This window comes from Phyllostomus hastatus, unplaced genomic scaffold, assembly GCF_019186645.2.
Source record: "Phyllostomus hastatus isolate PE091 unplaced genomic scaffold, TTU_PhHast_1.1 phas_contig_312, whole genome shotgun sequence".
Taxonomy (NCBI): Eukaryota; Metazoa; Chordata; class Mammalia; order Chiroptera; family Phyllostomidae; genus Phyllostomus; species Phyllostomus hastatus.
Genome location: NW_025333849.1, coordinates 2662686 through 2684748, shown reverse-complemented (window position 1 = coordinate 2684748; position 22063 = coordinate 2662686). Strand labels below are relative to the sequence as shown.

Below are 22063 nucleotides of genomic sequence, written 5' to 3'. Positions count from 1 at the left end.
GTGTGCATGGTGGAGGGGAGTGAAGGGGGGAAATGGGACAACTATAATGGCATAATCAATAAAATATATTTTTAAAAATCTATAATGTTCTGTACCCACTGCCATAAAGCCAAAATTGGATTTGCTGGATATGGTAATTCTGTTTAATTTTTTTCTGTGTTTTCCACAGTAGCTGCACCATTTTACATTTCTACCACAATGGTACAAGGAGGATTCCAATCTGATATGATTTGCAAACATTTTCTGAATTCTGTGAGTTATTTTTTATTAAGCTGAGAGTGTCCTTTGGTAAACTAAAGTTTTTAATTTTGATGAAGTTTGATTTATCTATTTTTTTCTTTGGTTGCCTGTTCTTTTGGTGTTATAACCAAAAAGTTGTTACTAATTTCAATACCATAATACTATTCTTTTGTGTTTTCACCTAAAGTTTTATAGTTTTAGTTCTTATGATTGGGTCTTTGATTTATTTTTGTGTTAACATTTGCATATAGTATAAGGTAAGGGTCCAACTTCATTCTTTTTCATGTGGATATCCCATTTCCCCAGCATTATTTGTTGAAATCAACATCCTTTCCTTTTGAATGGTCCTGGGAATCCCATGCAATTTTAAAGTTCAATTCACTAAAATTTTTATTTTAAGGTCTTTGAGGAAACAGAAGTTCAAACATAACTGGAGGCTGAAGCTCTTAGATGATTACAAAATTATGTTGTACTGTAAATGACTGAAGCTTACAATTTTTTTTATTATACCATGGAGTTCAACACAATCAATCATTCAAGAAATATAAGTACATATTCTAATATATGGTTCTACAGTTTCCCTTGGGTCACAGCTGGAGAAGATGGCTGGAGTAGCTAGGAAAATCTGACTTGCACCTTAGCCTCACAGCAGGCTGTGTGGCAGATACTGCTCCAAAGAATGCCATCCCTTTAGTTTCTGGAATGTGATGCAATGCACTGGATAAAGCATGGATTCTTTTCATGCCAAATGTGTCCCAAATCTAGAAAGAAACCAAGAAATACCTAAATGTCAGAGAAATACGGGAGAATGTTATTTAAGCAAGAAATTATATCTAATTATACAAAATCTGTTAAGTAATGTATTACAGAAAGATGCATCATACTAACCATTTTGTTCTTATTCCTACTCTTCTATCTCCATTTCTTTGTTAGATAACTTAAATGAGTACTATTATTAAAATGGTCACATTTTAGTCACATGACCAATCCTTAGCTCTGCCTTTGATAAAATGCAGTTGATAGGCTGTACTGATTCCTATTTAAAATGCAGCATCTGTGAAAGCATATTTTTGCATGCATTTATCTAGATTTCTTTAGCTCACTAGGAAAATGAGACATAATTCTTTACCCTAACTTTAGAAGTTTTAAACTATAGGGGAATGAACAATCTGGTGTGATGGTATTTGAGAGCCCAAGGCCACTTAATACCTTTTCCCAATATAATAACCCCAATTTGTTTAAATTCAATGAACCAAGAATTACTCTTTTAAAAGTTACCTATTTATAAAGTGGTTTACTACCAGTTACAGTTTCATGGAAAAGAGTTTTGATATTTGTATGAAGACACTTATAAAATAATGGACTTTTCTGAGTTATTTACAGAAACATATGGTTTAATAAAAGAAGGAAAGTAGAAACTGTTTACCTCCCTACTCTCTGTGTTTTGGATTTATCATCTTCCTCAATAAGCTTTTCTTGAGATTTAATGTAAGAAATTTGCTTTAGTAACTTTTGCTTCAATGATTTCTACTTTAATTTACACAATGTCAGGATTTAAGTGACAGTTTGTGAAAATATTTTAAATGGAGGAAAATACACATATATTAAATATTAAAGTACATAATTAAGAATTTAAGGAACAAAAATCAGAAACATGGTATGTTTGTCCTTTTTTATTTACAGAAATAAAACAGTGCTTTTCCTGTAGAGTTGAACAGTCAACCCATTCATCAAGTAAATCAATCAACAAGATTGATTTAAGCTCTGGTCTTGTGGTCATTATCCCCTGCATGATGTTCTTTCAGAATTTTTTTAGAAACAATCTACATGTCCCTTTTCTAACAGTTTCTTAGTCTCAGCCTTTCCATTTAATATTTAAACTTACCACAGTAATCTTGCAGCCTGCCCCACAGTTTGCTGCGGAATAAACAGGAACCACTAGACTAGATTTTACTGTCCTCCGCACTCGGGAGATTTTAACCAGAACTCTAGACTAAAGGACGCAGGGCTACACTGAAAATCCACTTGGAGCGTCCTGTACACTTTTTTTCGTAAACGGATCCCTGTCCCTAGGGAGGAGCGAGACCCTCCTTAGCGCTGTCCCGAGGCCCTCAGCTCCTTTCCCTGAGTTGTCCACTGTGGTAGGTGCATACCTCTGCCTTTGGGCTTGTTGGGACCAAGCCTCGTCACGCCTCCTGTCCCTGCACCTGAAAGCTCCGCCCACATACCAGCTCTGCCAATCTTAGCGCAGGCTGACGGGGGTGCGCGCGGGGGAGGGGGCGCGGCGCTGGGGCCGGATGGAATCCCGGGCCTTAAATGGAAGGCCTGAGGGCCAGACAGGAAGATCCCTGGACCAGCCTTTGCTGGTGTGTTTTGGCAGCCCCTGCCTCCGCAGGTGAGCACCCCCTGGCCTGGGCCTGGTGCGGCTAGGCCACCCCGGGAATTGGGGCGGCCACCAGCCTTTGAGGTCGGGGGTTCAGGATTCCAGAAGTGGATGTCCGCAGGTCTGACGCGGCGGACCTCTGGGCAGTGGGAGCTGCCGCCCCCTGCACCGCTTCAACATCCTCTTGAAGCGGCTGGCCGATGCGAAGGGCTGGGAGCGGGGCGGCACGCCTCTTGCCTTGTTTGGCCCGCAGCAAACTGTGTTTCGTGACCCTGAACTGTTTTTCAGACCCCTGGTGACCCTTACTCTGTCTGGTCGTGGGAATGGGAGTCTCCGGGCTGCTTTTCTCCTCTCATGTCTTTAGCCTTCCTCCACAGGCCTTGTGTATATATTTGCGAGGATAAATGAAATGTTTTCACTCCATTGTAGAGGCTGTAACATCTCAGAAAATAGGGTAGCTTTTTAGAAGATGGAACTAATCAGAGACTCATTTCTTTTTCCTTCTTAGGTTTCTGAAACATGAATCCTTCACTCTTCCTGGCTGCCCTTTGCTTGGGAATAGCCTCAGCTGCTCCAAAACTTGATCACAGATTAGCTGTACGATGGAACCAGTGGAAGACAACACACAAGAAACTATATGACGAGGTTGATAATATCTGTAACTGTTCGGAGGGAACCCGCAGAAAATGGCACTTGCTGTGGAGAGTTTAAAGCAGAGTAGTTTCTTGAGACCAGCCCTTACCGAGGCCATAACTTCATAACACCCCATCACTGACACAACAGAGGCATACATCCTTGTTGTGTGGGTGCTGGAGAACAACTCCCAGAAGTATAAAACCTTCCCTGACAGTGGTTTGTCTTCCTCTCTGCTGTAAATCCATTTGATGAATAAACAGGAACCACTAGTGGAGGTGAGTTGGTTTAAATAAAAATAAATGTCATAGCCTATTTCTTTGTCTCTAGAATGAAGAAGGATGGAGGAGAGCAGTGTGGGAGAAGAATATGAAAATGATCGAAATGCACAATCAGGAACACAGCCAAGGGAAACATAGCTTCACCATGGCAATGAATGCCTTTGGTGACATGGTGAGTGTGGCACGGGAGACTTCAGTTTTTGGGCTCCCTGTCCTAGTACTTTTCCAAATCATCTCTTCCTTTATAACATTCTATTATCTTTCCCTTGAAGACTAATGAAGAATTTAGGCAGGTGATGAATGGTTTTCAATACCAGAAGTACAGGAAGAGGAAAGTGTTTCAGGAATCTCCCTCTGCTGAGATCCCCCCATCTTTGGATTGGAGAGAGAAAGGCTATGTCACTCCTGTGAAGGATCAGGTATGACAGCATTCATCAGGTCTCTCTCTAAGAGTAGAGTTATAAAGGAGTTGCTTTCCATGAAATGTAGACCATGGAATAGTGTGCAGTTTCTATTTTTTAAATATACCAGATGTTGCCAAAGTCTTGCTATTTGTTTTGTAGACTAAGCACTTTTGAATTTTGTTTTCAGGGTCAGTGTGGTTCTTGTTGGGCTTTCAGTGCAACTGGTACCCTTGAAGGACAGATGTTCCGGAAAACTGGCAAACTTATTTCCCTGAGTGAGCAGAACCTGGTGGACTGCTCTCAGCCTCAAGGCAATTATGGCTGTAATGGAGGCCTAGTACATAATGCCTTCCAGTATGTCAAGGACAACAAAGGCCTGGACTCAGAAGAATCTTATCCATATCATGCAAGGGTAAAATACACTTCTTATATTTAAAAAAATTACAGTTATTCTATTATAGTTTTCCCAATTTTCCCCTCTTTGTCCCCCTCTGCCCAGCCCATCACCTGCTCCCTCAGTCATTCCCTACACTATTGTCCATGTCCATCAGTCACCCACACATGTTCTTTGACTAGTCCCATCCCCTTCTTTCCACCATTATCCTCCTCGCCTCTGGCCACTGTCAGCCCATTCCATGTTTCTATGTCTCTGGTTCTATTTTGCTTGTTGGTTTATTTTGTTCTTTACATCCCTCTTATAAGTGAGATCATATGGTACTTGTCTTTCACTGCCTGGCTTATTTCAGTTAAAATATTCTCCAATCCCATCCATGCTGTCGTGAAAGGTAGGAGCTCCTTCTTTCTTTCTGCTGCAACATAGTATTCCATTGTGTAAATATACCAGTTTTTTGATCCACTCATCTACTGATGGGCATTTATGCTGTTTCCAGCACATGGTTATTGTAAATAGTGCTGCTACGAACACAGAGATGCATAAGTTCCTTTGAATTGGTGTTTTGGGATTCTTAGGGTATATTCCCAGCAATGGAATTGCTGGGTCAAAAGGCAGTTCCATTTTTAATTTTTTGAGGAAGCTCCATACTGTTTTCCACAGTGGCTGTGCCAATTTGCATTCCCACCAACAGTACACTAAGGTTCCCCTTTCTCTACATCCTCACCAGCACTTGTTTGTTGATTTATTAATGATAGCCATTCTAACAGGTGTGAGGTGATATCTCATTGTGGTTTTAATTTTCATCTCTCTGATAGCTAGTGATATTGAGCATTTTTTCATATATTTATATGTCCTCCTTGGAGAAGTGTCTGTTCAGGTCCTTTGCCTATTTTTTAAATGGATTGTTTGTCTTCCTGGTGGGAGTCATATGAGTTCTTTTTAAAAAATTGTTGTTCAAGTACAATTGTCTCCATTTGCACCCCCCCTATGCCCCCCATCCCACCTATTCCTGCCTCCCACACTCAAACCTACCCCCTTTGGCTTTGTCCATGTGTCCTTTATACATGTTCCTTGATGGCCCTTGCCCTGTTTTCTCCCATTATCCCTCTTCCTCCTCCACTCTGGTTACTGTCAGCTTGTTCTTTATTTCAATGTCTCTGGTTATATTTTGCATGCTTGTTTGTTTTTTTATTAGATTCCACTTATAGATGAGATTATACAGTATTTGACTTTCACCACCTGGCATATGAATTCTTTATATATTTTGGAGATCAACCCTTGTCCAATATATCATTAGTAGATATATTTTTCCATAGAATCAGGTCCTTTTTCATTTTGATGATGGTTTCTTTTGCCATGTGGAAACTTTTTCATTTTATGTAGTCCCATTTATTTATTTTTTTCCTTTATTTTCCTTGCCCTAAGGAGATATAGCAGCAAAAATATTGCTATGTGGCATATCTGAAATTTTACTGCCTATGTTTTCCACTAAGACTTTTATGGTACCATGGCTTATATTTAAGTCTTTTATCCATTTTGAGTTTATTCTGGTGTATAGTATAAGTCGGTGGTTGAGTTTCATTGTTTTGCATGGACCTGTCCAGTTCTCCCAACACCATTTATTGAAAAGACTATTTTTACTCCATTGTGTGCTTGTGCCTTTTTTTTTGGCAAATATTAATTGACCATAGAGACATGGGATTATTTCAGGGTTCTCTATTCTGTTCCATTGATCTATGTGTCTATTCTTATACCAGGACCAGGCTATTTTGGTCTGTTAGTTTTATGAGATATTATGATCCCTCCAACTTTATTCTTCTCTCTCAAGGTTGCTGAGGCTATTTGGGGTCTTTTTTGATTCCATATAAATTCCATGTACACTATCATGTTGTCTGCAAATAATGACGGTTTTACGTCCTCCTTCCCAACTGAGATGCTTTTTATTTCTTCTTATTGTCTGATCACTGTAACTAGTATTTCCAGTACTATGTTGAATATGAATGGTGAGAGTGGACAGCTTTGTCATTTTCCTGATCGTAAAAGAAAAGCTTTTAGTTTTTGCCCTTGGAGTATGATGTTGGCAGTAGATTTCTCATATGTGGCCTTTATTATGTGGAGGAATGCTCCCCATACTCCCACTTTTCTGAATGTTTTTTACCATAAATGGGTGCTGTACTTTCAAATGCTTTTTCAGCATTTATTGATATGATCATGTGGTTTTGTCTTTCCTTTTGTTTAGGTGATGTATTATGTTTATTGATTTGCTAATATTGTAGCATCCTTGCATCCCTGGGATGAATCCCACATGATCATGATGTATGATCCTTTTAATATATGGTTGGATGAGGTTTGCCAATATTTTCTTGAGGATTTTAGCATCTATGTTCATCAGCAATATTGGCCTGTAGCTTTCTTTCTTTGATGTGCATTTATCTGGTTTTGATATTAGGATGATGTTGGCCTCATAAAAAAGTTTGGGAGTCTTTCCTCTTCTTGAATTTTTTGAAATAGTTTGAGACAAAGAGGAGTTAGTTCTCTTTTGAATGTTTGATAAAATTCACCTGTGAAGTCATCCAGCCAGGGCTTTTGTATGCTGAGAGGTTTTTGATCACTGCTTCAATTTTGCTAGTTTTTATCAGTCTACTCAGGGTTTCTGCTTCTTCTTGATACAGTTTTGGGTGATTGTATGTTTCTAGAAATATATTCATTTGCCCAGGTTTTCTAATTTCTGGGCATATAGTTGCTCATAGTAATTTCTTACAATCCTTTGTTTTCCTGTGGTATTAATTATTACTTCTCTTTCATTTCAGGTTTTATTTATTTGGGTCCTCTCTCTTTTTTCTTGATGATTTTGGTTAAAGGTTTGTCAATTTTGTTTATCTTTTCAAAGAATCAGCTCCTAGATTTATTGATCCTTTGAATTGTCCTTTTAGTTTCTATGTTATTTTATTCTGCTCTGATCTTGATTATTTCCTTCTTTCTACACACTCTTGGCTTTGTTTGTTGTTGTTCCTCTAGACCTTAGATGTAGGGTTAGGTTGTTTATTTGAGATTTTTCTATCTCTTTAGTTAGGAGTATATTGCTATGAATTTCCCTCTCAGGACTGCCTTTGCTGTGACCCATAGGTTTTGGGTTGTTGTGTATTCATTTTCATTTGTTTTTATGTAATTTTCTTTTTCTTCCTTGATTCCTGTGCCTATGTTTATCTATCTATCTATCTATCTATCTATCTTAAAGCAGTCCTTCATCTTCTTAAAGCAATCCTTTTAGCATCTCTTGCAATGCTGGTTTCATAGAAATGTATTCTTTTAGCCTTATTTTTTTTTTTTTGGTCTGGGAAGCTCCTTATTTCACCCTTCATTTTAAATGTGAGCCTTGCTGGGTAGAGTAGTATTGGTTGTAGGCCTTTGCTTTTCATTACTTGGAATATTTCATTCCGTTCCCTTCTGGCTTGTAATGTTTCTGTTGAGAAATCTGATAGCCTTATCAGAGCTCACATGCATGTTACTAGCTGTTTCTCTATTCTTGCCTTTAAGATTCTCTCTTTGTCTTTGAATTTTGACATTTTAATTATGATGTGTCTTGGTGTAGGCATCTTAAATTCAACCTGATTGGGATCCTCTGTGCTTCCTGAACCTGTATGACTTTTTCCCCTCAGCTAGTTAGGGAAGCTTTCTGTCATTATGTTTTCAAACAGGTTTTCTATCTCTTGCTCCTTTTCTTCTCCTTCTGGAATCTCTATGATGTGAATAGTTATGTTCCATATTGTCCTGCTGTTCCCTTAAATCTCTGTGGTAGTTATCCTGTGGTACTCAGTGGTACAATCTCCTGAACTCCTGAGCTGGATACTCTAGTGATTTCCTTTATGCACTTTATGTGGGCTCTTTTTTGTAATTGGGTTTTTGTTGGCTTATTCATTGTTGGGCTCTCCCCTCTGGCTGGCTGACTGAGAGTGACAACCCCCACCACATCTGCTGCATGCTATTGTACAGGAGCTGCCAGAACAAAACAAAACACCCCAGCAAACAAAACCCACAGTAGTAAAAATACCCCCCAACCACTACCATGATATCAACAACAAATGAGCTAATATTTATGAAGATGTAAAGAGAATAAGAATATTATATGAAAGGAGAAAAGAATATAAAGTAAGCAATGGAAAGAAAAATGATTTTGAGATGGTAGGGGGAGGAAAAATAATAAGAGTAAGGAATAGAAATAAGGTGAAGAAAAGGAGAAAATACAATTTACCACATAAATAAAATAGGAAGGGAATAGGGCAAACTGGAATAAGACAAGGAAAAAGTACAATATGAAGATTTGTAGAAAAAATCATGAAAAAATAAGAACCAAATTGAAGAAAAACAACCATAGCAGTGATATCCACCACAAAGGAGCAAAGATTGATAAAGGTGGAAAGATAATAATATTATAAGAAGGAAAAAAAGAAATAAAAGGGAAAAATGATTGTGAGATGTCTGAAGTAAAGAAAACTGATTTTGAGAGGATGGGCGAGAGAAGTAATAAGCTTAAGCATTAGAAACAAGGCTAAGAAAGAGAGACAATAAAGTTTAAAATGAAAATAAGACAGAGCAGAAAGAAAGTGAAATAAAGTAGGATGGGAAACAGTAAAATATAAGATTTAAAATAAAAAATAGTGAACACCTAGGGATAGAATTGAAGAAATGTAACAACAACCCCAACATCAATGACAACTGAACAAATATTAATAAATGTAGAATGACAATAAGGATTTCATTAAAAAGGGAAAAAGAATGTGAGATTGCTAATGAAAGCAAAGATGATTTTGAGAGGATGGAGGGAGAAGAAATAGTAAGAGTGAGGAATAGAAACAAGGAGTAGAAAGGGAAAAAATATTTAATACAAAAATAAGAAAGAGAAGGATGAAAGCAAAATGGAGTAAGAGAAAAGAAGAGTATAATTTGAGTTTGGAATTAAAACTCAAATAATAAAATTAAGAAATATGTAAGAATAAAATACAAAATAGTGAGATAATAAGAACAAATTGAAGACAAAGAAACAATGTCAAAAAGCTATGCAGAAGAACAAAATAGCACCAATAATGAAAACTAATAAGGTGGAACTTTTTCAGCAGAGTCTAGTATTTGTTCATTGTCTGCTCCTTCAGGATCTGTCCCTGATGTCAGTGGCAGTTTCAGTCTAGCTTTAGGCAGCCTGTTCAAAGCTATAAGTGATCCATAATCTGTGGCTGTCTCCTTCAGGCTTGGCCGGTCTCCACTGTTCTGCCCTGCTCACTTTTTATCAGCACAAGGCCAAGGGGTGGTTCATTTAATGTCCAAAGCACCACATGTACCATCTCCACCTGCCTCCTGTGGGGGCCTCTGGTGCAATCAGGAGAGTGAGATCCCTGGATCATCCCCCAGGAGGTACTGTTCAGCCTTCAGGGAAGATGGTGGGTATGTTCTTTGCCCCTGTGCCACACATCTTGGTCTGTCCCAGATTATTTTTACTAATCTATAGCTTCTGATGAATTATTTGTCTGTTTCATGTGAGGGTCCAATCTGTGTAAAAGGGTCCACTCTTTCTTACTTGGTGCTGATGGCAGTTCTGTGTGAGAGCCAAAGCTGGGTGGGGTCCTGAGTAACTCTTGCTGTGCCAATTTCTAATCTCTCTGCTTTGCTGTTCAATGGATAGGTCCTGAGGAGGAACCAGCACAGTGTCTGATAAAAGTTCATAAAGGGCCCCTTTAGAGATTCTTTTTCTTACCCCTGAGGATACACACCAGGCACAGGACTCTTGAACCGGGCCTTACAGAGTTTGCAGTCCTGCAGGTGGGGGATGGGCATTTTCCCCCTTTCCATAGGTTTATATTCTGAGGTTTGGGTGTCCCTGCCTGACTGCAAAGAATCTCAGGTACTCAGCTCCAGCCCATCCAGTTCCTAGCTCATTGCTCCTGCAGGAGATTCAGACCCCAACCTTTTGCTCTGCATGCAGCCCCCTGCATATTAGTTGGACTTGGGGTTCCACAATCCCTTTGCTGTTCAGCCTTCTGCTCTTCCTGCCCAGCTGGGTTCAGTGGACATGAACTGTGCTTTGAATCTGGCCTCTTTGCTGGCAGGACAGCTGTGTGTGTGTGTGTGGGTTCCCTGCTCAGCCATACCTCCACTTCACTCTTTAAAAAAGTCCCTGTGTAGCACCCACACTGAAGCTCTGAGCCACTGTGAGGCTCTCCACACACTTCACTACCCCAAAGGCAAAAGGTCTTTCTTGGTCAGGGCTGGCCACAGCCTGTCAGTACCTCTGATAGCCAGAATTTGTCACCTGGACTCTCCCAGTTGGTGCTGCAGCCATGGATATTCTGCTTGCTGTGTGTGCAGCCCAAGTTTCCCAGACTCCATATATTCTCCCAAGTCTCTCCCAATTAGGGTTGGGAGTTCCCTGTGCAGGACAAAGCCCCCCCCCACTCTGAGAGAGATGGGAACCCCGGAGCTGCACTGTGTCTCCTCTGCTCTCTCCTTTGCTTCAGTCACTTCATGTAGGATATTTCCCCTTCAACTTGTAAAATCTTTTACTGGGTGGAACAAAGCCTCCTTTTCACTCCTTGGCTTCAAAAATTCATATCAGCTAAGATTTTGTTGATTGTTCAGGTCACTTTTTAGAAGATCAGTTGAAAATCAGTTGAAGATCAGCTGGGGACACAAGCAAGTGGGCTCAGCTTCCACCTACTTGGCCACATCTTCCAAACTCCACACTTCTTATCTTACTATTTTATCTCTGTTTTTTGAGAGTTGAACCCCTCAGAGAAAGCAAATGCCATATTTAGAATTCGCATGTTTGTCTGTAGAATCTACATCTGCAAACTGTCAGAACTACCCAATTCTCCATTTAGATGGTTACCATATAGCTGTTCTTCTATGCTACATGGAGATTTACACAGTATTTTGTATATAGTACAGATTTCTCCAGAGGAAAAATTTCTCATGGACAGGCAGACCAAAAGTATCTCATTGAATAGACACACCAGTTAGTTCTTCAATTTCAAAGCAACCAATAGCACTTCACCTCCTGGGATGCTTTACTACAAACTTGATTTGGAAATCATTAAACTGTAAACTGTCTTGAACTCATTCTCTAGGAAGTAGGTTGTAATCAGGTCCCTCCCCTTTTGCCTTTAAAAGGATGAATCTTGCAAATACAAACCTGAGTTTTCTGTTGCCAATGACACTGGTTATGTGAACATCCATAAGCAAGAGACATCTCTTATGAAAGCAGTGGCAAGTGTGGGGCCCATTTCTGTTGGTATAGATGCAAGCCTTATATCTTTCCAGTTCTATAAAAGAGGTAAGCATTTGTCTTTATATAAATTTAGGCATAAAAATTATAAAACCACCCTGACATACCAGAAGACTCTCTCTTCTTTATGTAGAATTCAATATAGAATTTCTGAGTGTGTGGATTTAACATAGGTGGGCATCCTATATATGTAATATTTGTGCCAGATGTTGTCCATTTGACAATACTTAAACCACATCCCCATGATTTTAAGTGCTTTGTAAATATATCAAGTGGCTACATAATTTGATCAATACAGCTTAATTTACTTTATTTTTTAAAAATTGGTAGACATTTAAAATGTTCAAAGAATTTGCCCTGGATAGTGTGGCTCAGTTGGTGGGAGCATCACCCCACAAATCACATGGTGACAGTTCATTCCCTGGTCAGGGTACATGTCCAGGTTGTGGGTTCAATCCCCAGTTGGGTCATGTACAAGAAAGCAGCCAATCGATGTTTCTCTCTCACATCTATGTTTCTCTCTCTCTTTCTTTCTCTTCTTTCCTTTCTAAAGGCAACAAAAAAATGTCCTTGGGTGAAGATAAAAAGTTTTTTTAATTTTCAAAGAATTTTACTACTGAAATTAAAACTGGAAAAACCCTTGGTTCAACTAATTTTGTGTTCTGTGCTGTTTTCTTAGACTGACATCCTAAAACTAGAATAAAGTTTCAATGAGTGGTCTTTTATGTCTTTTGACAAGTTGTTTTTAAAAGTGATAGTGGTTGTCCTGGCCAGGTGGCTCAATTGGCTGGAGCATTGTCCCATATATGAAAATGTTGTGGATTTGATCCCTGATAAGGGCACATACAATACCTAGTGGCAATTTGTATTTCTATTAATATTACAGAAGGGCCTAGCACCCTAGGCCTAGATTTTTTTTAATCTTTTTTTTTCTTTTAATACTCACCCGAGGGTATGTCTATTGGTTTCAGAGAGAGGAAGGTCAGGGGTAGGGGGAGAAAGAAACATCAATGTGAGAGAGAAACAGAAAAACATTGATCAGTTGCCTCCAGTACATACCCTGACCAGGGATCAAACCCACAACCTAGGTTTGCGTCCTAACTGGGAATTGAATCTGCAAACTTTTGGTGTATGGAACAATGCTCCAATTAACTGAACCACCTGGCAAGGGCAAAAAAAATCTTGTTTTTAAATCTTACCTAGATTTATGTTATTTGACTGAATTTGGGGATGCTTCCCTTATGGTGGTTGATAGGCTGAATTACTATCATGTCTCACTAGGAGGTTCTCACCCCAACATTGACGTTTACTTTCTCAGGTATTTATTATGACCCAAAATGCAGCCCCAAGAACCTGAATCATGGTGTTCTGGTTGTTGGCTATGGCTTTGAAGGAGCACTACTGGATAACAATAAATATTGGATTGTCAAGAACAGGTAAAAAATGCCACAAATAATTATGTTTGATATTGGGAAGGGAATCCTTTTTGGAAACAGTATTTGGATATAGGTACTCAACCTTGAACACACTTCTGAAATCCCAGAAGTCTTTATCCCACTTAGGGTGAACACAGACATGAATATTTGCATATAACATGAAGATATTATCTCAAGCATGCCAAAGCATTTTTAAAACATATTTTATGGATTATGCTATTACAGTTATCCCATTTCCCCCCTTTATTCTCCTTCACCCTGAACCCTCTCTCCCACCTGCATCCCCTCCACCCCCCTCCCTTAGTTCATGTCCATAGGTCATACATAAAAGTTCTTTTGCTTCTACATTTCCTATGCTATTCTTAATCTCCCCCTGTCTATTTTCTACCTACCATTTATGTTACTTATTCACTGTATCTTTTCCCCCATCTTCCCTCATCCCCCTTCACACTGATAACCCTGCATGTGATCTCCATTTCTATGGTTCTGTTCCTGTTCTAGTTGCTTGCTTAGTTTTTTTTAGGTTCGGTTGTTAATAGTTGTGAATCTGTTGTCATTTTACTGTTCATATTTTGCATCTTCTTTTCCTTAGATAAATCCCTTTAACATTTCATATAATAAGGGCTTGGTGATGATGAACTCCTTGAACTTGACCTTGTCTGGGAAGCACTTTATCTGCCCTTCCATTCTAAATGATAGCTTTGATCGCTTCTCGGCCTTTTGGCTAAGATCAAGTGTAGTAAATGATAGCTTTGCTGGATAAAGTAATCTTGGATGTAGGTCCTTGCCTTTCATGACTTGGATTACTTCTTTCCAGTGCCTTCTTGCTTGTAAGGTCACTTTTGAGAAATCAACTGACAGTCATAGGGGAACTCCTTTGTAGGTAACTGTCACCTTTTCTCTTGCTCCTTTTAAGATTCTTTCCTTATCTGGAATCTTGGGTAATGTCATTATGATGTTCCTTGGTGTGTGCTTCTTTGGGTCCATATTCTTTGGGACTTTCTGAGCTTCATAGACTTCCTGGAACTCTATTTCCTTTGCCAGGTTGAGGAAGTTCTCCTTCATTATGTTTTCAAATAAGTTTTCCATTTCTTACTCTTCCTTTTCTCCTTCTGGCCCCCATATGATTTGGATGCTGGAATGTTTAAGGTTGTCCCAGAGGTTCCTAAGCCTGCCTTCATGTTTTTGAATTTTTGTTTCTTCATTCTATTCTGGTTGAATGTTTATTTCTTCCTTCTGTTCCAAACTGTTGATCTGAGTCCTGGTTTCCTTCTCTTCACTGTTGGTTCCCTGTACATTTTCCTTTATTTCACTTTTCGTAGCCTTCACTCTTTCCTCTATTTTGTGACTATACTCATCCAATTCTGTGAACATCCTGATCACCAGTGTTTTGAAGTGTGTATCTGATAGGTTGGCTATCTCTTCATCATTTAGTTGTATTTTTTCTGGAGCTTCGTTCTGTTCTTTAATTTGGGCTTTTTTTTGTCTCAGCATACCTACTATGTAGTAAGGGGCAGAGCCTTAGATATTCACCACGGCAGGGCCACACGCATTGCCACATTGTGGCTCTGTATCTGGCGGAGGGGTCCAAGAGGGAATAATTTCACTTGCTGGGCTCTCAGCTGGCTTTCAGTAACTTCCTCCACTACCCACAAACAAATTGGGCCCTTCTGGTGCTGATTCCCAGGTGGTGGTTTTGTGTACATTCTAGGACTCTGTAGGTCTTTCCAACAAATGTTCCTGTGAGGCTGGGAGTTTCTCCTGCTGCCACAACTCCCACAGGTTTTTTCAGTCATATGTTTTGAGGCTTTCTTTCCCCTCACTGGAAGCCTGGATTGTGGGGTCTGTCTCATTTTCCAGTTGTTCCTCCTGGTTTATCCACATGCAAACGTTGGAGCCCCCAGTCTGCCAGCTGCCACCAGCTGTTACTACTCTCCATCTCAGCTGCCCATCTCTGCCCCTCCTACTGATCTGGATGAATGTTTCTTCTTTAACTCTTTGGTTGTCAGACTTCCATGTAGTTCAATTTGCAGGCAGTTCTGGTTATATTTTGTTTTTAAATTTGTTGTCCTTCTTTTGGTTGTGTGATGAGGCATAGTGTGTGTGCATATGCCTCCATTTTGGCCAGAAGTCCTCAAGCTGGCCAGGGCATTGATACAGTTTTATTACCATTGCATTTCTAAATTTGAAATTTTTAAAAATTATGAAACACATCTGGCCCCAAGAATTTTCTTTCTCAATCTAATTTTGTACTTCTGTGAAAAGTTTTTGGATAGAAGTCATGTGCAGGTTTTGAACTCAGCCATGAAAAAGAACAGCTGACTCTCTTGCTACTTTCTGAATCTGTGTGGGCTTCAGGTGCACTGTTTAAGTGTCAGGCATTATTGCTAACAAAGATAAATGTGTCTGATTCTTTGTATAAGATGGAAAACCCTCTCTACTTTCAGCTGGGGTACAGTTTGGGGTATGAATGGCTACATAAAGATGGCCAGAGACCGGGACAACCACTGTGGAATCGCCACTGAGGCCAGCTATCCTACAGTGTGAGATGCTGGTGGTAAAGAGAAACTTAATTGAGCCAGAATGTCCAAAGGAGGAATTTTATCTGAAAACTGACCAGACTGTATTGTGTGGGATAAAACCCTTGAGTCTTGAAGATCTAAGCTGTGATCTGAATTGTGTGACATTTTACACTGCTAAAATGTTACCACTTCTTTAATTATTGTATAAAGAGTTTGGTACGATTGACTTGCCTAATAACTTTTGCACTTTTATGTTTTAAAAGGATGTATACATTTTTATCTTTTAAAATAAAACTCAATTTCAAAGTAAAGTTGGGGCTTCTTTTTGTTTTTAAAACATTAACTTTTTGTATGGTAAAAAGTGTGATTAGGCTCTAGAGACATAACTAAAGGTGCCAGTGGCCCATTGGAAGGGGTGCAAGGGGCCTTCTGGATCTTCTAGTGATAAATATGAAGCTCTTAAGTCAGCTGCCCATTAGTTGTGCCTGACCCAACCCTTAGATAAAATAAAATTTGACAAGTGATCCATAAGACAAAGGTAAATTATTTTAATAAGGAAAAATTCACATATTAAATAAGTGGCTACACATATATAAGATTTCCAGAGTAGAAAGAGGCCTAAGAGGTCATGGCCATTTGACTAAAGATGGTTACAATCCAGCTGAATTACAAGACAAATTTCACAGTGTCAGTTTCTGAAACATTTTCTCCAACTGCTTGTAAAAATCATGTGGCTACTTTGCAGTGGAAGAAGCACCAAAGAGTGGAGTGCTGAAAATGTGTGTTTTGGGGGCTGAAAGGAATGAAGAATAAGCTCCTGGGTTTAGAGCTGAAATTGAATAGTGCTGTGGCTTCAGAGGTAGGAAACAAGTGAGGGCATCAGAAGTGAGAGTCTGAGGCCTGATTCCCATCTAGCTACCTCATTCCTGAATTTATTTATTTTTTTAATTTTTATTTCTTTCTTTTCAGAGAGAGGGAAAGGGAAGGAAAAAGAGAGGGAGAAAAAAAATCAATTTTTTGCCTCCCACACACCCCAGCCTGCCACATGCCTTGACTAGGAATCAAACTGGCAACTCCTTGGTTTTTGGAATGACACCCAACCCACTGAGCCACACCAGTCAGGGCCAGGATTTACTTTTTAAAAAGAAAAATTTCCTATTTTCTACAGTCTAAAGAAGTATATAGTTCCATCTGTTGTCTTTGTGTTTAAAGTTCTCATGTTGCCACTCAAAGAAATGTAAATAGATGAAAGTATTTATTTAATGGATCCCACAATTCCTTATGAGGACATGAAGTGGAGGACAGCTAGGGTCTTAGCTCCCAAGACCTCCAGCAGCCACTGTTCAAGTGTATCTGTACGGGACCATGTGCCCAGCTGGACCCTCGCTGTGGTCTTCCCTCATAGGTCCTTCAATTTATAACTTTTTTACCTAAAATGGCAAAAGTGTTTAGAGTGAAAGTCTACAGGTTCTGTGACAGTACTAACAAGTGTGGTCACAAAAAGATTTGAGGGTTTTCGAACTGAATCCCTTTTGCTGATTGGAACCTATATTAAAACATCTGGATTGATGTAACCCCCAACTGTGTCCCAGTCATTGCCTTGTGGAAGAGACATTCCCAACCTCAAATAGGAGCAGGTGTAATTAGGGAGATCCTGGGAATACCAGGAGGAAGAGAAATCTGATGTGAACCCAGAGGAGCCAGTCAATCAGACAGGATAAAAAGGTGAGTCTCTGAGCAGAGGCTCATGGTCAGAATCCTTAAGAAAAGAGAAACCAAATTTAGAGAAAGTGGGAAGTGAGTGAGCCAAGGTGTAGAAGATGAGGCTGGGTCCACATGTGGGATTTTAGGATACAGGGGAACCACTGGAGAATGCAGAGTAAAAACTGTTCTGCTTATCTCTTACTGTAAAACAAACACCTGGAAATGTACCAACTTGGAAAAAACAGTCTTTCCCATTTTCTAACTGGGCTTACCTATGTGGTTTTCCACTGGAAGTCTCTAATGCATGCTGCAATCTGCGAGTTTGACTGGGCTCATATATGCAAGCAAACTCATTCACATGACTCTCCTAGATGCTGGTGTGGGCTGGGCATTCAGCCTGGGCTGCTGACCAGAGCACCTACATGGGCCTCTCCCTGGCTTGGGATCCCACAGCATGAAGATCCACTCTGAGAAGAATGTACCTAGAGACAGTGTGCCCAATGAGGACCTGCAAGGCATCTTATGACTTTGTCTCAGTCCCAAGTGAAGTCTCTGCTGCTGTGTCATATTTAGAGGATGTCACTGGAGGGCCCAGGTTCTAGGGAAGGGGGCTGAGACGTGACTACCTGATTGAAAGAGATAAAGTCACTTAGCAGAAGAGCATGTGACATGGAAGATATGGTTGTGACCATCTTTGGAAAATATAAACTTTTACATTTTGTCTTTGAAAATCCACTAGAAAGGATTTCTTTGTGACTGTCATCCTGCTTCACAATAACAGGCCAGCTCAGGTGCTGTCCATGGAATCCTGGAATCCAGACTCAGACTGAGAAATTGCCTAGGTGCTGATATGAACAGAAGAAAGAGTGAAGACCTCTCAGATGTTGAAATGATTAAACACATAATAAGTTTTTGTACTTTTTAAAGACATGTTTAAACTTGGAAATAGTTTCAAACTAAATGATGTCTAAATAATTAAACACATATTAGAAGTTTCTGTAACTTTCAAACACATAGTATTAACTTAAATTTGTGAAAAGTTCCAGGCTATACCTATAATATTTTTAAAATAAGCCAATGAGCATAAATTGAATAAGCTGAAAACAGTTCAATTACATGAAAGTCTTATCTGAAACATAAATTTAATATCCAAAGCTGGAAGAGGCAACAAAAGATTCAGGCCTGGCAGCCCTCAGAGGGAATATTGCCTAGCAGGCACTCTAGTTTTGAATTCTAGCCTCTAGATTATCATAATTAAGCATACAAGTTTGTGGTAATATGGAATGTCAGCCCTGGGATAGTAATGTACCTATTTCTATACAGCTAGCCTCATGTTCTACTCAGCAAACCAGGGGGCACAACTGGACTCATCTGGTCAAGACCAGATGGACAAATCAGACTTGGTGAACATTCACGCAGGACAAGAAATCTGTCATCTATAAATGGTTTTCAGCCACTCATTACATGCATCAAGGCCTACTTTTATTGTCACAAGTTTGCTTTTAGTTTCTTAGGATTCAGTGAGCTCAACGAAATGCTGTAGTCCACAAGGGAATCAACTGAGATAGGAGAAATCTAAGTGATAGGAGAACTCAACATGGCTTAGCCTGGGTATCATTGGTAGCAGTGAGTTTAGAAATGTGCCAAATAGAAAAAGTCACAAGAAGGTTTGGGAATCTTTTGCCTCCTCACATGTCCTCTCTCGTCTAAGTCTAGCACAGCTGGGGTTAGTACCAGAAATAATACCTTATAGAAAGGCATTCTCACACATCAAAATGCACTTAAAACATGTGTTGCTTCTTTCTGTTTTAACTTGGTGATAATTAATGTGTTCTTTACTCTTGGGTACCACTTTCAAGGGATGACATCAATCATTTTCTGTTTTTCTTTGTGAAGGAGAAAAGATCGTAAGAAATATATGAAGGAAACATAGGAAATAATGTAAATAAGACTGAATATTACACATGCTCCTCAAAAAGTAGTTATGACCCAAGATGGCCTACCTCACAACAGGGAATATTGCTGCTCTTTTGGACACTGAATTTCTGATCTCTGACAATAAGTCCTCTGCTGAGATCACTGCATCTGAGGTTTTGTGCTCATTCCCCTGGGCTTCTTTTGGGGGTTTTTTTTGTTTGTTTTTTGGTTTTTTTGGAGCTCAGCTGCATTGAGATAGTAATGCCAGTCCGCACTTCCTCCCATACCACCATCATTCTCTCTGGAAGTCTTGGGAGCCTTTGTCACATGGTTATCCTACTGTCCTGGGTTTCAGTCTAACTTCCAAAAGTAGCTGCCTGGGGATGAGCTTCATTTCCCAACAGAAACCCCCTGAGCCTGAGAATTTCCTTTGTTAAGGAATAGACCAAAAAACACAGTCTCTGGTAGAGTTCACCATTTCCCTGCTGGGAACCTTCCTTTATCTTCTTCCCATTCACTTTCTGAGCTATCAAATACAGACCAGGTCATTCCTGAGAGGTGGTGAGAGTGACATTATGGAGGAAGGATGCCAAAACCCTTGAATACAGTGCTTTTTTAATGTTTGAAATACTATTTTACTTATACAGTCTTTGTATGTGTTTTCTGTCCCCTTCCCCCAGGTGTGTACAAGGCTCATCCCCTCTATTTAAAGTGGCTGAAATGTCACCCTCTCCATGAACTAAAATTAGAATAACTTCCCCTGGCATTGTTCTCCTATTTCCTGATTTATTTTTCCCATAGTATTTATACCATCTGACATACTATTTCATTTTATTTGTTGGTTTTGTTTATTGTGTCTCTGTACACATCAGCATTGAATCTATACAGAGATCAAGGAGTTTTGTTTTGTTCACCTCTCCATCCTCAGCACTAAGAACAGCGCTAAGGACCTGGCAAACAGTAGATACACAATAAAATCTGCTGTCCAAATGAAATGGCACACCTGAGTTATATATGAATATATTTCATAGTTTTGAGTCAAGCACTAGAGGTAAAGCAAAAAGACCCCTTTCAGTACTCTACCTCCCCAAAACATCCCCCTTCCTCAGGGGGATAACCATAACTATTAACTCAGAATGTTAATAGTCCTCTAATTTGTCTTCACCCAAAAAACACATGTAGTTTTGTTGTGTGCTTTTTAAAATTTTTTACAAAGATGGCATTCTATCATATCTATTTACAAGATGCCCTTTTCACCTACCATGATAGCTTGGTCATCATCCTTGTTTGTACTTCAGAGTAGGCTATGGTACCTAGTTCTTTGGTCAGACACTATTCTAGAGATTGCTGTGAAGTTACTGTGTAGAAATTATCAACATTTATAATCAGTTGACTTTAAGTAAAGAAGGAAACTGGATACCCAAATGAAAAAGAATGAAACTTCACCTTTATTTTTCACCACACACAAAAATTAACTCAAATGAATAACCAAGGAGGCTACCATCTTTTCAGATGTTTATTGACTCTTTGTATTTTCTCTTCTGCAAGTTTCAGTTTTCTATCTTTAGTTTATTTCTCTACAGATAGTTCATCTTTTCCCTCTTAATATATGATTGTTGATATTGATTTTTTGTTATATATGTTACAAATATTTCCTCTTAAGCTATCAGCTGTCTTTTAACTTTGTGGAGTGTTGTTTTTATTTTGGTGTAACCACATCTGTCTTTCCTTTATACCCTTTGCTTTGTGTCTTTTGGTCCAATTTAAGGTCATAAATATAGCCCCTATTATATTTCTGTAATACCTTTATATTTTTATGCTTTATATTCAATTCTGGAATTCATCTGCAGTTAATCTTTGGGGATCTATCTAATCTTATTTTTTCTCAAATGACTAGGTAATTATTCATACACCAGACATTCTTTCCCCACTACTTTGAAAGAGCATGTTTCCTTCTTATTTTTTCAAATAATCTATTAAAATTATGATATGGTTTTTATTTTTTGAAGTGTTAATGAGTCTGCCTTCCAGTTACTAAATCCTATCTGCCAAAGTATAATGGAAACCAGTGAATAATCCCATCTTCCCCAAGTGAGAATGTATACCTGTACAGTGTACATTTGCAAAATGATTGAAAATGGAACGAACAATGGGGTCTTTCTACACTGAGAAGCTGATCAGGAGGAAATGAGAAACCTAGAGAAAAAGGATTCTCAGCTCACTTTGGCCAGAGAGCACAATCACCAGTCTTTCTGAACCCTGCCTGTGGAAGCACTGGTCCCTCAGGCACCATTGCCCCCCATCTCTTGGCATCTTTGATATGTAGCCTTTGAGAATGGAATGAGAGTCCCATGCTCTTCCCTAGTTCCCTGTTTTTAATTTGATGTGAAGAAACCCAGAGTCTCAGCTTGAAGAAGAATGCATATGAATGGTGAATAGATCTTTCTTGAGCATCCACTACCATTCTTCAAAGCAACATACACCATTATTGAAAGTTCTGTCTCTCAGCTCCAAGTAAACCTTCTCCTCCTGGCTCTGTAGTCTTTAAACTATGTGCTGTAAACTCAGCAAATCAAGGTATTCATAAGAGATCTTGAACTGAAGATTTCAGTTTGAATCTTTGAGATATACATTTCAAATGGAGTATCTAATAAAGTATCTAATCAATATCCCATTGATTAGAATAAGAATTCTGCACTGGCTGGTGTGGCTCAGTGGGTTGAGCATGGGTCTGAGAACCAAAGGGTCACCAGTTCAATTCTGAGTCAGGGCACATGCCTGGGTTGTGGGCCAGGTCCCCAGTAGGGGGCACATGAGAAGCAACCACACATTGAAGTCTCTCCCTCTCTTTCTCCCACCTTCCTCTCTGTCTA

The 22063-nt window shown here is 39.3% G+C and overlaps 2 protein-coding genes and 1 pseudogene across 3 annotated transcripts in view; 2 read left to right on the top strand and 1 right to left on the bottom strand.

Moving 5' to 3' along the window:
* Positions 1-772: 772 nt before the first annotated feature.
* The window catches only part of FBP2 (fructose-bisphosphatase 2), a 73131-nt gene continuing 51840 nt past the window's right edge, over positions 773-22063 (bottom strand). The window contains exon 7 of one of the 2 annotated variants that reach the window (XM_045839826.1): positions 773-1001. In XM_045839826.1, coding sequence (XP_045695782.1) covers positions 828-1001 — 174 coding nt within the window. In that variant the 3' untranslated portion in view covers positions 773-827. The remainder of the gene's footprint in view (positions 1002-22063) is intronic. The other variant, XM_045839829.1, reaches the window with a different exon arrangement.
* LOC123819465 (procathepsin L-like) lies at positions 2537-15810 on the top strand. The gene is made up of 8 exons (XM_045839830.1): positions 2537-2635; positions 3132-3268; positions 3587-3709; positions 3810-3956; positions 4129-4353; positions 11497-11659; positions 12930-13047; positions 15495-15810. The coding sequence occupies exons 2-8, from the start codon at positions 3143-3145 to the stop codon at positions 15592-15594; spliced, it is 1002 nt and encodes a 333-aa protein (XP_045695786.1). The 5' UTR covers positions 2537-2635; positions 3132-3142; the 3' UTR covers positions 15595-15810.
* Positions 13752-13903, top strand: LOC123819482 (annotated as a pseudogene).

What these genes read in the sequence shown, in the direction of transcription:
- LOC123819465 (XM_045839830.1), top strand. Translation starts at nt 3,143, where the DNA reads ATGAATCCTTCACTCTTCCTGGCTGCCCTTTGCTTGGGAATAGCCTCA. An exon ending in TCACTCCTGTGAAGGATCAG is followed by an intron (nt 3,957 to 4,128) that starts GTATGACAGCAT and finishes TTTTGTTTTCAG; the next exon opens with GGTCAGTGTGGTTCTTGTTG. An exon ending in TATTGGATTGTCAAGAACAG is followed by an intron (nt 13,048 to 15,494) that starts GTAAAAAATGCC and finishes CTCTACTTTCAG; the next exon opens with CTGGGGTACAGTTTGGGGTA.